This window comes from Eretmochelys imbricata, chromosome 2 (assembly GCF_965152235.1).
Source record: "Eretmochelys imbricata isolate rEreImb1 chromosome 2, rEreImb1.hap1, whole genome shotgun sequence".
Classification (NCBI taxonomy): Eukaryota; Metazoa; Chordata; order Testudines; family Cheloniidae; genus Eretmochelys; species Eretmochelys imbricata.
In genome coordinates, this window is record NC_135573.1 from 1,902,757 (window position 1) to 1,917,528 (window position 14,772).

Sequence of the window (14,772 nt, forward strand, 5' to 3'; positions counted from 1 at the left end):
GGGGTAGGGATCAGACGGGTGCATACCTGCACAGGGGACGGTGGAGCAGCGGCGGCTGGGGGGGCTTTGGGCTGGCTGGGTAAGGGGTTGGTGAGCTGCAGCATGCCCAGCTGGCGGCTGATTTCTCCGATATTCATCTTCCCGCTGTTGTCAGCGACCCATGCTAGAGGGGCAGACACCAGCAAACAGACACGTTACGAACACCCCCACAGGACGATGTGAGACCAGGTCTGAAGTGCACCGGGCTGAGGCAGTGCAGTTCAGCGTAACACAGGCGGTCGCCAAGGCGTGGCTGGGCGGGAGTGCAGGGAGCTGTGCCACCACAGACCACGGCACGGGGTAGGGGTCCTCTCATTTGCACCATGGCTGCACAGTGAGATGCTGGGAACAGCACCGTTTGCAATGCCCTGAGCTTCAGCTGTCCCCCACCCCCACTGGGGGGCAGAGCACTCAGCCCACGCAGGAGCAGCTCACTCTAGAGGGGAGCTGACAACTCCCCTCCCTCCCATTTCAGTGTTAGCAGCACAAATGAGGGGGTCCAGGGCCAGCCTCTCCCCAGCCCCCATCACTCACCTGGCAGTTAACTGTCAAAGAGAGAGCTGTTAGTGAGAGGGGGAAGAGAGAGCTGGGGTAGGGCTTTGAAACTATCTGTACCGCTCCGTGGTAGGCTCTGCCTCAGACTTTTACACTTGACTTGCCAGAGTTTCAGCTCTTTTCTATTTACCTCACTTGGATTTGACTTCCCATTTTTAAAGGGTGCCTTTTTGCCTCTAACTGCCTCTTTCACTCTCTTGTTTAGCCATGGTGGCATTTTTTTGATCTACTTACCTTTTTTTTATTTGGGGTATAAATTAAGTTTGAGTTTCTATGATGGTGTTTTAAATAGTCTTCATGCAGTTTGCAGGCATTTCACTTTTCCTTTTAATTTATATTTAACTAGCTTCCTCATTTTTGTGTAGTTCCCCTTTTTGAAATTAAATGCTACAGGGTTGGGTTTCTTTGGGGTTTTCTTGGCATTTTCCCACTACAAGGATTTTAAATTTAATTACATTATGGTCGCTATTACCAAGCAGTCCAGCTATATTCACCTCTTGGACCAGATCCTGTGTGCCACTTAGGACTAAATCAAGAATTGCCTCTCCCCTTGTGGGTTCCAGGACTAGCTGCTCCAAAGAGCAGACATTTAATGTGTCTACAAATTTTATCTCTGCATCCCTTCTTGAACTGACATGTTCCCAGACAACATGGGGACAGTAGAAATCCCCCATTATTATTGCATTTTCTGCCTTTGTAGCTTCTCTAATTTCCCTGAACATTTCACAATCACTGTCACCATCCTGCTCAGGTTGTCAATAGTATATTCTGACTGGTATACGGTTATTGGTCAAGCATGGACTTTTTATCCATAGAGATTCAATGGTGTAGTTTGATTCATTTAAGATTTGTACTTTATTTGACTCTCTGCTTTCACATATAGTGCCACACCCCCAACAGCATGACCGACTCTCTCATTCCTGTATATTTTGTACACTGGTATTACCATGTCCCATTGATTACTCTCATTCCACCAAGTTTCCACAATACCTATTATATATCGACATCACCATTTAATGCCAGGCACTCTAGTTCACCCATCTTAGTATTTACACTTCCAGCATTTGTATACAAGCACCTGTACATTCTGTCAATATTGTTAGATTTAAATGGGACTCTTACATTTGACTGTTCCTCACTAGCTCCTACCTGTGCTTTACAAACTTCCATCCTCTCCACCTTACAAGGATATAGGGAATCTCCATTAATAGATCCTCCCGTGAGGGCTGTCTGTGTCTGAAGCATACACTCCTCCGGAGCTATCGGCTTTCCCCCAGCCCTTCAACCTTTCGAATTGTACACACCAGCAATCTGGTTGTGTTGTGAATTAGGTGGAGCCCATCCTTCCTGCGTGGGCTCCTTTCCCAAAAGGTTCCCCAGTTCCTAATAATCCTAAATCCTCCTCCCTACACCACCGTCTCATCCACACATTGAGACCCTGCAGTTGTTCCTGTCTCTCTGGCCCCACACCTGGGACTGGAAGCATTTCAGCAGTAACAAACCCCTGGCCCAATCCTCAGCTAATCAGGGTGGCTGGCTCCCCTGTCTTGAGGGAAGCTGAGCCTGTTCACTCCAGTAGAGGATCTGGCCCCAACCCCACCTAGGTTCCCGTTTGTGAGCAGTAAGAAGCATATCAAACCTTTCTTTGGAGCCATGTTTGGCAAGGTGCTGTATTTGCGTTTCTCGTCGGTGCCAGAGCTGTCTGGGAGCGAGGGGGCCGGGGGCAGCATGACCAGCGCTTTGTCCTCTTCGCAGCGCTGCTCGGACAGGTTGGCCCTCTTGGCTGACAGCAGATAAAGGAAGGCTGTGTCTCCATCCTTCCGAATGCCATACGAGCCTATCGTCCGATCATCCACGCACAAGCACTGGCCGATAATCCACCGCTGCACGCTGGGGTGGAACCCGTAATCCTGGAAAACCTGCAGGGCGGGAGAAGCCGACAAACATTCCACCATGAGGGAATCATAAGAAAGGCCATACTGGGTCAGATCAAAGGTCCATCAAGCCCAGAATCCTGTCCTCTGACAGTAGCCAATGGCAGGTCCCCCAAAGGGGATGAACAGAACAGGTATTCATCAAGTGATCCATGCCCTGTCACCTGGCAAACAGAGGCTAGGGACACCATTCCTGCCCATCCTGGATAATAGCCATTGATGGACCTATCTTCCATGAATCTATCTAGCTCCCTTTTGAACCCCGTTATAGTATTGGCCTTCACAACACCCTCTGGCAAGGAGTTCCAGAGGTTGACAGTGCATTGCGTGAAAAAAATACTTTCTTGTGTTTGTTTTAAACTTGCTACCTTGTTCGTGTATTATGGCCCCTTGATCTTGTATTATGAGAAGGAGTAAATAACACTTCCTTATTTACTTTCTCTATACCACTCATGATTTCATAGACCTCTATCATACCCACCCTTCATCGTCTCTTTTCCAAGCTGAAAAGTCACAGTCTTATTAATCTCTCCTCATACAGAAGCCATTCTATACCCCTAATCATTTTTGTTGCCCTTTTCTGAACCTTTTCCAATTCCAATATATCTTTTTTGAGATGGGGCAACCACATCGGCACACAGTATTCAAGGTGTGCACGTACCATGGATTTATACAAAGGCAATAGGATATTTTCTGTCTTATTATCTACCCCTTTCTTGATGATTCCCAACATTCTATTCGGTTTTTGACTGCTGCTGCACACGGAGTGAATGTTTCCAGAGAACTATCCACAATGACTCCAAGATCTCTTTCTTGAGTGGTAACACCTAATTTAGACCCCATCATTGTATATGTATAGTTAGGATTATATGTTTTCCAATGTGCATTACTTTGCATTTATCAACATTAAATTTCATCTGACATTTTGTTGCCCAGTCACCCAGTTTTGTGAGATCCTTTTGTAGCTCTTCACAGTCTGCCTGGAACTTAACTGTCTTGAGTAGTTTTGTATCATCTGCAAATTTTGTCACCTCACTGTTTACCCCTTTTTCCAGATCGTTTATGAATATGTTAAAATAGGACTGGGCCCAACACAGATCCCTGGGGGACACCACTATTTACCTCTCTCCATTCTGAAAACTGACCATTTATTCCTACCTTTTGTTTCCTATCCCATGACTGCTTATTTTGCTTAAGAGCCTTTGGTGAGGGACCTTGTCAAAGGCTTTCTGAAAATCTAACTACACTATATCCACTGGATCCCCCTTGTCCACATGCTTGTTGACCCCCTCAAAGAATTTTAGTAGATTGGGGAGGCAGGATTTCCCTTTACAAAAACCATGTTGACTATTTTCCAACAAATTATGTTCATCTATGTGTCTGGCAATTTTGTTCTTTACTACAGTTTCAACCAATTTGCTCAGTACTGAAGTGAGGCTTACTGGCTTGTAGTTGCCAGCCCCCACACAGCACGCCTCCCAGAAGCTTTCAGCTCCACCCTGTGGCTTTGCGCCAAGCTGGGTTCAAATTAGTGTCCACCAGCGTTCCTCGTACCCCAATGAAGAACCACCAGCCCTGCTAGAGGAGAGGAGCAGACTGGATCCCCAGCTCTCTCTCCAGACATGGAGCCGGAAGCCGTTCAGCGCGGCTAACAATTTACAGCTGGAGCATTTCTGAGCAGCTCTGCTAAAAGGCAGGCGATGGACTCTGTGGGCCAGTGGGACTTGGCATCCCATGGCCCAGCTCCTCCCGGCAGTCACAGGAGGGGAAGTGCCTTAGCATTGCGTCATACCTGCTGCCTCAGTGTCCCGATGGACATGTGTGCATGGACTCTGATGGTGATGTTGGCGGAGCACGTCGCATCTTCCACTCCAACCTTCATCCTGAGAGGAGAGGCCAGGCCCGTCAGCAGGGTCTGTGTTAGTGCTGCACTGGCTCTAGATGCTCCCTGAAGGCCAGGGACGACCAGGTTCTAGGGGGCAGAGAAATCCCAGCGCTGCCTTGGCCAACACGTTACTCCCAGGCAGTACCTGTTCGTGGCGGCACTGCTCCCACACACGGTGCCGGCACCAGGGCTTTCCAGGAAAGACGCAAGTGGCAAGGCGGAGGGGCCAAGGCGTGCTGAAGGTGAGCTCCCCGCATGCCCCAGCAGGGGGGAAGCTAGCTCAAAGTAAAACCCTTTGCTCTGCAGAGCATTAGGAGAGGAGAGAAGCTTACTGGCCGTTTCCAGTCTGGTGGCATCTGAAGGCCCCAGTCCGGCCAGGGCCCCAGGGCACCTTTGGAAGGGCTGGATGCTCAGGGCGGGAGTAAGGAGCAATGGCAGAGCGAGGGAGATTGGGCATTGGCACCCTGCAGGGTGCGAAGGCGCTCACCTGATCTCGTTGGTGGGGTAGCTGGATTCCTTCGGGAGGATGCGCAAGGAGGCCTGCTGCCGAGCCAGCGCCACGGCGCACTGCGAAGCTGCCTGTTCGTCCCCCAGCGCAATGGCTCTAGCCAGGCGGAGCGCTAACTCCTCTAGGAAAGGCAGGAGACACAGAGCAAGGGGGAGCCTGTGTCAGTGTGTCGCCACAGGGCACCACCCTGCCTTGAGGTGGGCACTGGAGTGCAGCTTCCGGCCTTGCGTGCAGGCGAGCGGCTAGTCCAGGAACAGCGCTCAGGCTCCACGGAGAGACTGGGGACGCGCTCCTCCCCCGGGGTCAGCCCGGCTCTAGCCACCCAGGGATGGGTGCGCAGCCCCCAGAAGGAGCAGCAGCCCACGGCTGCACTGCAACAACCCCTCTGGGTGCCTCAGCCGGCGTGGCCCTGGCCCTTGCTAGAGGGGCACGCGCAGGGTGGTAGGAGAGAAAAGGGGACTTTGTGGGAGCAAAGAATGGCGCTGGCTGAAACAACCCATAGTTTAGTCATTTCTGTCAAGCTGAACTCGGCTGACCTGAGCGTCCAAACCGAGCCCCCCGCCACGGGCTGAGCGCCCAGGCTCTGATCTCTGGCCATTGTGTCCCAGGACAACAGAGCCGGCAGCATTCAGAGAAGCGTCTGGCAGCCTGAGCATGGGGAGCAGGCGGAGCTGGGCTCCTAGCCCTGGGCCTTCATGCCTGCGGCATCTGTGCAATGACAATTCCTGCCCTACGCGAAGGGCCAAGGAATCCTCCACTCTTCCCTACCTTTATTGGAGAGCTCCAAGGGCTGAGATGCGTCCGATGGCAGCGCGGGCAGGGCATTCCTGCTGGCTGAGGGCAGGGGAGAGGGCTGGGACACCAGCACACTGGGACTCTCGGCAGCTGAAAGAGAACCAGGAGAGTGTCGGTGGGGACACTGTAGCCCTAGGAGACAGTGCAGCCAAGCCAGCACTATCCCTGGGAAGCAAGGAAAAGGTGGGTCAACGTGGGGGCTTCCTGGCGGGGCTGCGAATGGCAGGGGAGCAATCGCCATCTGCCCCACCCAGGTGTCCGGCGACCAAAGGGCTCATGTCAGCTCACGTGTGCACGGTCTGAAATGCTTAGCCCGCCACGGTCACAGTTACCCCGACAATCGCCGTACCCGAGGGAGCAGGCACATGTTTTTTCCCTTGGTCCTCAGGGCAACCCTTTGGGCAGTGACAGTGTTTCTGCTCCTCCCGTCCTGGGGGAATCCGTGCAGTTACTCCCAGGCCCCTTCCCATCTCTCCAGACCTTCTCCCACCATTTCAATCTCAGATTCCCACTTTCCAGGTGATTCCCCTGGGATGCTACAACCCCCAACAGCACACGCTCTTCCTCCCCATCTCAAAGGGCCCCTCTGTAACAGACCCTTCCTCTAGACCCCCTGCCCCGCCCTGGCTTCTTCAGACTGCCTGGGGAGCAGTGGGGGAGAGGGTTGTTAGAAAGTGACATGGGATCCCTGCAACATTCCTTATCCCACCAGCCCAAGCTCAGTCCCGGAGTAACATGTGGAGACACCCCCCTTTTGCGAGTCTGCTTTGCCCTCAGCCTCCCGCTCCCCGGCTTTGTTTCCTCCCCACCCATAGCACTTCAAGGGGCAGACACCTCCTATTGCACCCTGCTGAGGAAGTGCAGAGCAAGCCGTGCCGGGAGGTGCCCTCTCCTGGGGATGCCATGCATCTACACTAGAAAAAAAGGTGTTTTCTTACCACAAGGTAACATCTAGTGTGGACACAGCAGTGCATCGCTTCCACACGGGTTAGCACTGGGGTTCATCTCAACCTGCTAACATGTATGAAAACTCCAACGGCCTCCTCCACCCTAGGATGTCACCACAAGTTCGCTCCCTCATGGTGAGGCTTATCTTCCCTCCTAGCAAAGGCAAGGCCAGGGCGGGAGGAAGAGACTCTGGGCAGCTGCTGGAACAAGGAGTCTCTCAATCTCACGCCAAGGCGCTGGCAGAGCGCTGCAGGGAACCAGCCAATGCCATACCCAGCCCCAGCAGTCCCTGGCTTGAATTGGCAATAAATCCACTGACCCATCTGTACTAAAATGTACAGACAAGGCAGTGAGTTCTCTCCATGGCTGACTGCAGCCCAAGAGAAGATACATGGCACCCTCACCCTGCTGCAAAGCTCTGGCACTCAGGGGTCAAGCAGAGCTGGTTGGTGGCTGCTCAGTTTGCCGGTACTCCTGAGGGCTGCCACCGTGGGCTCCAGAATCTCAGCTAGCATTACAAAAACACAGATATCTAAGTCTCTAACCCTTACAGTTGTGAGGAAAACCTTTGAAACGTGAATCAGGAGTACCCACTTCAGTAATGCACGCTGAGCCTTCAGCCAACCTGAAACCACCGCCCGAAGATTATAGACTGCACCATTCATCATAGCTGAGTGTTAATTCAGAACCCTAATCCCTGCAGTGTAAATGTTAACCGTCTCTTGCTGATCACAGCACAGAGAGGAGGAGTAGCCACATGAAGAGCTATATAATCTGTGAGTGGCGACTCCTTCTGGTGTCAGAGTGTGTGGTGCTTGGGAGAGCATCAGTTCTGCTGCCTGCCTCTCCCCAGCTGAGTCCCGCTGACACCCAGCCTGTAAGCACCTGCCAGACTAGAACCTGGGACCATGGAGGTTCTGGGCTGCCGCAACTTCTGCCTTGCCATGGGACCTCAGGCCAGTTTCCTGCTGGGGGACCCTGTGAAACTAGGCACTGCCGGAAGTACTGTAGCCTCCTGATTGCCAATGCCGGTATACAAACCAGGAAGCCAATCAGGGGCTGTCTGAGCACACACAGATTGTGTGCTTACTTCCACTCCAGCCCATGCCTTGCTTTGGCCCTGGACTCCAGCTCCTGACCCTGGTTCGTCTCTGATTCCGCTACTTGCCTCCTGTCTGTAACCTGGTGCCTGACGCTGACTCCTTGGTAGCCTGATCCAGCTCGACCCCGACTCCTGTCCCCAGCTTGGTAACTGACCAGTGCACACCAGCAGCCCACAGCCCTGCCCTGACACAAACACCACCTGCCTGCCTGCGTCCCACCCACAACCAGTGCACAGCCCAGCCAGAGACAGGCCCCTGCTCTCCTGGAGCCCCCAGCGAGCACTATTCACCAGATTGCCACCGCTGACAGAGCAAAGCCAAGCTGCTGCTTACCGCCAGAGACCCGCTGTGCACCTCCGACGACACGCACCTCACCGTCCGGACCCAGCGGGTGTGAGAGGAGGAGGCTGGAGTGCTACCCAAGTGAGCCACTTTAACAGCAGCACCAGGCCTGCCTGCTGTCCCTATCCCCATATGAGAGGGTGTGACGGAATGGGGAGTATTGGCCTGGTGTGACAAAGTGGGAATGTTCTTAATGTTTTCTCTGAATACTGGGTGGGTGCCTCAGTTTCCCCTATGCATTTCTTAAGTATCTAGGTGGTGGGATAAGAGTGTGTGATTGTTGCAGAGCCTTAGAGGGCAGGAGTGATGCTGTCTGCACAGAGAATGGCTGACACCCTGTCTCCTGGCAACTGATGGCCTGGGCCCCTCCCCTGCAAGGTGCCATCTGAAGGTGTTGGAGAACAAAGAGATCAGGTGGTCTCCTTGCCTGAGAGAAAGACAAAGGCCAGAGGAGGGGCTGGAGGGAATTTCAGTTTGGAGCTGGCTGGGGAAACAGAGGGAGGCCCAGCATCGGGGTCTGGGCTCCCTGCCCCACAAGATGGACTTGACTGAGGAGGTCCTGTTGTCTGTACCTACAAGCTCTGTTTTGAACTGTGTTCTTGTCATCTAATAAACATTGTTTTACTGGCTGGCTGAGAGTCATGGTGAATCGCAGGAAGTGGAGGTGCAGGGCCCTGTCTCCCACACACTTCGTGACAACTGGTGGTAGCGATGGGATTAACTGCACACCGTGGATGGAGCTTCCTTCAGTAAGTGACTGGGAAGCAGTTAAACGAAGGGGGATTAACGAGGACCAGACGTGCTGAAGGCTCAGAGAGGAGCAGTTTCGGGGGTCAGAGAAGCTACACTTAACCCCTGGGAGTGTATGACTAGTGAGAAGGACTGTTGCAGGAATGGGGTCCCCCTGGGGACTGCGGTGAGCAATTCCAGGGGCAGAGGAGTCTGCGGCTTGACCCTGGGAGAGAGAAGGACTGTTGCAGGAACAGGGTCCCCTTGGTGAGTGGTTCCAGGGACGGAGGAGCCTGTGGTTTGACCCTGGGGAGAGGTGGTTACCTGGAGAAGGGCTGGCACAGCAGGGGTTCTTCCTGGAAATTGTGGGGAGCTGAGAGCACACAGGCCTGCAAGTCCACAGCAACTTGGGAACAGCGGGAAGATGTATAACCATCTCCTTAGAGGGACCTGGTAGAGCTGTGCAAGCAGAGGGGGCTGCGCATTGGAAAGCTCACCAAAGAACAGCTGATTGCCCAGCTGGAGGAGGAGGATCACTCAGAGGAGCTGATCCCTGTCCCTGAAGGAAGAAGCCCAGCAGATGCAGCACGGGCACCGGTGTCTGTCCCAGCTGGAAGGGGTCAGACTGCTGCCGAGGGCCTTCTGAGGCCCCTCCTCCCTATGGATAGGGGAGGGACTGGAAGGAGCCCGGTGAGCACCGGGGGCACCGTGACCCACACGGCCAGCAGGGGGTCCTCACGGCGGAGCTCCCCATCGCTGGAACTGAGGCACCTACCCAGTATTCAGAGAAAACATTAAGAACATTCCCACTTTGTCACACCAGGTCAATACTCCCCACTCTGTCACAGAGGGATCTGCAATCTGCTCCTTGTTACATACAGCGGCTATGGCCGTGGGGCTCTGGGTGAGGTGCCAGCTGCCCTGGGCCAGGAGAAGCCTGGCATTGCCCCTGCATTACACCCCCTGCGTCTCTCTCTGTAACACATGAATGTTACCCGGACACAGCCAGCCCGAGAACCCGGCCTGCCATTGCTGACCTTTCTGCACCTCCCGCAGGGAGCTGCTGACAACCGTCCACCACTTCTGTGCCTCCCGCTCATCTTCGAAGTGAAACACCATCGGGTTGTCTGAGCTGCTAAGGACCGTCAGCTCGTGGCATGAGGTGTTCTTCACCGAGTACGAGATGTCTTTGAGGTTATACTCAGCAATGCTCTGGGGACAGACCAAGGAGAGGGTCATGAGGCCACCCTGAGGCATGAGCAAGGCAACATGCCTTCCCCCCCCCGTCACATACACACTGATCTCTGGCCCCCGTCTTTGGCCAGGGCTCCAGTAACCTGGGACATTTTAGAGACCCTCTTACCAGGTGTTAAGGGCTGATGCTGTACTACGTGCTTAAGAAAACTGCTGCAAGTGAAGTTAAGCAAGTGCCTAAGTCTGCAGGATCACGGCCAACAGCAGCTCCATCCCGAGAAGCTTCCATGCTGAGCGTACATGAGGACGTGCTACTAAAATACTGGGCAGTGCACAGCTCACACGTTACCAAAACAGAAGTGTTCTGCAATCCTCCGCCTGTCCTGCACCACCTCAGCCCAAGGTCTCTCACAGGAGCGTATTTCAGCGAGACGCAGCTGGCTCCATCACCACACAGTGAGGGCACCACCCACTGCCACTTCTATTTGCTACCCTCTGGGCACAACAAAACCACAACAGGCATCTAAAAAGAGTGAGACCTAGAAATGCCCTGTGCAGTGGCTCTTAGAGGAGACCTCTCCCCCAATCCCGAGGCCCCTCTGTAACAGGGTGGCCTTCCCCTATAAGGGCCACAAGGCCTGGGGCTGGCCAGCCCTGTCCAGTTAGCCCCATCTGTGCCATAATTTAGTTGCCTCCCAGGACTAATTGGGGTCAGGTGACAGCCTGAAACACCCGGGCCTCATAACAGGGCCCAGAGAACTCAGTTTGGAGGAGGAGGAAGCCTGGGGGCAAGTTGAGTGGCTGTGGAAGGTCCTGAGGGAAGGGCTGGAAGAAGGAGGAGACTCTGGGAAGCAGCCTGGGAGTCAGCCCTCTACCCCAGAGCAGAGAGACTTCAAGGTAGTCCAGAGCGGAGTCTGGAGGTGGGTGGGAAGAAGCCCAGGCAGGGCAGAAGAACCTTTGCTTGTCTGGACTTGTATTACTTTGGAAGGGAGCTGGAACTTCAAGTGACTGAGCCACGTGAATCTCCCAGACAGACAGAAAACCCTGGTGAGGAGAAATTGAGGAGGTTTGCAGTGCCATGTTCTGCCAGCAGGGGGTGCTACAATTAAGGCCAAAGCAGACTGCAAAGAGTGCCACAGGGATCTCATCACAGTGGGTGACAACAGAGCAGATGAAATTCAGTGTTGATAAATGCAAACATGAGAAAGCACAATCCCAACTCTACATACAAAATGATGGGGTCTAATTTAGCTGTTCCCACTCAGGAAAAAGATCTGAGAGTCAGTGTGGCTAGTTCTCTGAAAACATCCACTCAATGTGTAGTGGCAGACAAAATAAGCGAACAGAAAGTTAGGAACCATTAGGAAAGGGATAGATAATAAGACAGAAAATACCATAATGCTGCTATATAAATCCATGGTATGCTCACACCTTGGACACTGTGTGCAGGTCTGGTTGCCCCATCTCAAAAAAGATATATTAGAATTTGAAAAAGTGCAGAGAAGCGCAACAAAAATGACAGGGGGATGGAATGGCTTCCGTCTGAGGAGAGATTAAAAAGGCTGGCGCCGTCCAGCTGGGAAACAGATGGCCCAGGAGAGAAGTGACAGAGGTCTATACAATCATGCCTGGGGTGGAGAAAAAGTGTGATTTACCCCTTCACCTAACAAAAGAGCCAGGGGTCACTCAGTTAAGTTAACAGGCAGCAGGTTGAAAACAAAAGCAAGTACCCCTTCACACAACACAGTCATCCTGCGGAATTGCTTGGCTGGGGATGGCTTGAAGGCCAAAACTACAACTGGGTTCAAAAAAGAACTGGGTAAGTTCCTGGAGGATAGGTTCATCAATGGCTATTAGCCCCATGCTCTGGCTGTCTCTCAACCTCTGACCGCCAGAACCTGGAACTGGATGACGGAATGGATCACTCAGATTGCCCCGGTTACTGTTGGAAGACAGGATACTGGGCTAGATGGACCATTGGTCTGATCCAGTATGGCCATTCTTTGGTTCTAGCCACACCTATGACAGCGTCTCCTGTTTGTCAGACTGTCCACGTCCAGTCATCCTCTCTTCTGTCTAACCTGAGACTGAACTCCAGGGGGCAGGGACCTCACGTCTATGGCCTCTGACGGCCCATGCACAGCCATGGCCCAATATAAATAACTTGTCTGGAAAGTCTCACTAGTCTAGCCTTACTTCAGGTTAAAGCTACCCCTGGTGAAAGCCAGGCAGCTCTGGAGAGCTGGCTGTCCCTGCTGCCTCTCTCAGAAAGGGGAGAGGAGCTCCGCAGGGCCTCACTGCTTTCCAGATCTACCAACAGGCCATGCATTGCCTCTCACAGTTCAACCAGGGACAAGACAACAGGAGGGCAGTGCAGGCACCTGGCTGTGTTAGGGTTTAATACTGCATGTAAAAATGGGGGAGGCGAAGGAGGTTCAAGGGACATTGTCTGTCTTTTCCTGTTTTAAGTTTCACTTTCTGTATTAAACACCCCCTGCCCCAACAGTTACTAGAGTTGAACATTTGAATGTATTCCTCCCGCCAGCAATCCACGAAGCAGGGGTTTTCTGTTTCTTCTCAGTTGGGCCCATGAAATTAGACCCAGGCCATTTCACTTTCTGGCTCTTGCATGCAAGCCCAATGCTGGAGCCTCAGCCACCATGGATGCAGGTGGGGGAGATTAAAAGGAGGAGTGACCTGGGTATTTGCTACTGTACTTGGTGATGAAGTGAGCTGTAGCTCACGAAAGCTCATGCTCAAATAAATTGGTTAGTCTCTAAGGTGCCACAAGTCCTCCTTTTCTTTTTGCGAATACAGACTAACACGGCTGTTACTCTGAAACCTGTACTTGGTGACAGGTTTCAGAGTAACAGCCGTGTTAGTCTGTATTCGCAGAAAGAAAAGGAGTACTTGTGGAAGCTGTATCGTGCCTGAGCCAATGAGAAGCCAGAGAGAGCAATCAATGACAGCCACACGCACAGCACTTGGCAGCAGAATCCTTACAGTGAAGCCGTCACACAGAAGAGTGGGCAGGAAGGAGACCTCCTCTGAGGAGTGTGAGAATTCACACCCCATGCAGTATGACTAAGGGGACTGTCAGGATGAGCACATGGCTGTCCTTCCTCATCCAGCCTCCTGGCTGCTTGTTACACCTGCTCCTGGAGCTGCCTCAAAGAGGAGACTAAGCGCTGGGGGGCAGGAAGCTCGTCTGTCCATTTGCTGCGTTAAGGACCCAGCGCACCTCTGGGTGCTGTAAAAGGCAGGGAGTCCTGAGATCATTTCTATCTGCCTCTTAAGCAAAGTCTGTTGTGACGGCTGTAAAACCTGGCAAAGGCCCAAGACAGGGATCCTCCCAAGAGGCGATGGGCAGGTCTCCAACCTAGCAGGTGCTCTGAGCAGGACAGAGGTCAGATATGGGAGAGGAAAGGGCCTGTGGTTGGAGGGAGTGGCTTGAACTGGCTGTGAGAGGAGAGAAGCCCTGCTGAGTTGGCCAGGCTGCAGGTAAGATCTGGGAGCGGTGAGCTACCCTTTCAAACCATGTCCGGTCTGAGTGTTACCCGGTGGTTCCACAGCCTGGCTGTGCTTGTAGTGGAAGTGGGGCTTTCGTGAAGTGCCCTCACATGTCTTTACATTCACTCCCAATCCCATCAGCAGAGGAGAAAGTCATTTGCCACTTGCTTGCAGCACTGGAGCTAGGTTCATTGCCCTGCAGCCTGACACGGCAATGTCACCAGCCTGATGTGTTGCACAAGCCAGGAAAACCTGTTTCTTTAAAAGGGCAGATGACCCAAGTGCCATTGTGGGGCGGGCGCTGAGCTACACTGACTCAGCCTGTGCATTTCGGCTTAGAAAGGGGGGCACTGTTAAGCCTAAGATGCTACAAAGGAGGGTTTTTAGTGCACTCCCCTGCTCGTCCTGTAAATAACAGTCCAGTAGCAGCCTTACAGCCCGAGGGAAAATACCCCCAGCCAGGGTTCTGCTAACGCAAACCCACCCACCCACCCTGGAGGTCAGCTGTGCCAAGAGATGGGGTAGGGAAGGGGATTCACTTAAGAAGGCTCTTTTTTGAAATCCAACCCCAGACAGAAGCGAACTTATCCAGAGTCCCCAGGTAAGCGATCAGAGGGGGAGACCGAGCCAGCGGAAGTACAAAATGAAGCTTGTCTCCTTTCCATTCACCCCCACTGGAAATACCGCAACACCCTCTACTAGGGGATGTCCCTTGCCCTCTATAATCCAGCACACACACGAGTCAGGCGTGCAGCAGAGAGCAGGCTCCTGTCTCGTGGAAGGTAAGGGGCTGCACAGACACAGCTAAGCTACCAACGCAGCACAGACAGCAGAGAGCAGGGAAGGTGACATGACCTCAGCTTGCCCGGCCTAGGGAACATTTCCAGTGAAAGCTGAGAGGCCCTGGCCTTTACCAGATCACACTTCCTGTAGCAGCCTCCACACACTCAGCAGTGTCCAGAGAGCCCCCCCCACACCAATGGAAATGGAGAGCTTAGAGAGTGGGAGGGACTTGGAGGCAGATGAGCATCAGGCAGATGAGACAGCATAAAGGAAAGCACCCCTCAACTGAGAATCCCAGGGGCCCTCTGCCCCTTTTAGGGCACCCCTCCATGGCACTAGCCCTGTGCACATCCACCAGAGGGAGCACTAGCGCAGACAGGGCACAAGCGTTTTTACCTGCTCTGCCCGCATTAGCGCTCAACATGACAATACTAGTGGGGCGGGGGC

General features: G+C 53.2%; 1 protein-coding gene across 2 annotated transcripts in view; it reads right to left on the reverse strand.

Moving 5' to 3' along the window:
• The window catches only part of SHARPIN (SHANK associated RH domain interactor), a 44,996-nt gene that overhangs the window by 22,097 nt on the left and 8,127 nt on the right, over window positions 1-14,772 (reverse strand). For both annotated transcript variants that reach the window (XM_077809612.1, XM_077809611.1), the window contains exons 2-7: window positions 9,876-10,050; window positions 5,690-5,806; window positions 4,901-5,042; window positions 4,321-4,411; window positions 2,234-2,513; window positions 27-163 (exon numbers count right to left, since the gene is read on the reverse strand). In XM_077809612.1, the coding sequence (XP_077665738.1) occupies window positions 27-163; window positions 2,234-2,513; window positions 4,321-4,411; window positions 4,901-5,042; window positions 5,690-5,806; window positions 9,876-10,050 (942 nt within the window). The remainder of the gene's footprint in view (window positions 1-26; window positions 164-2,233; window positions 2,514-4,320; window positions 4,412-4,900; window positions 5,043-5,689; window positions 5,807-9,875; window positions 10,051-14,772) is intronic.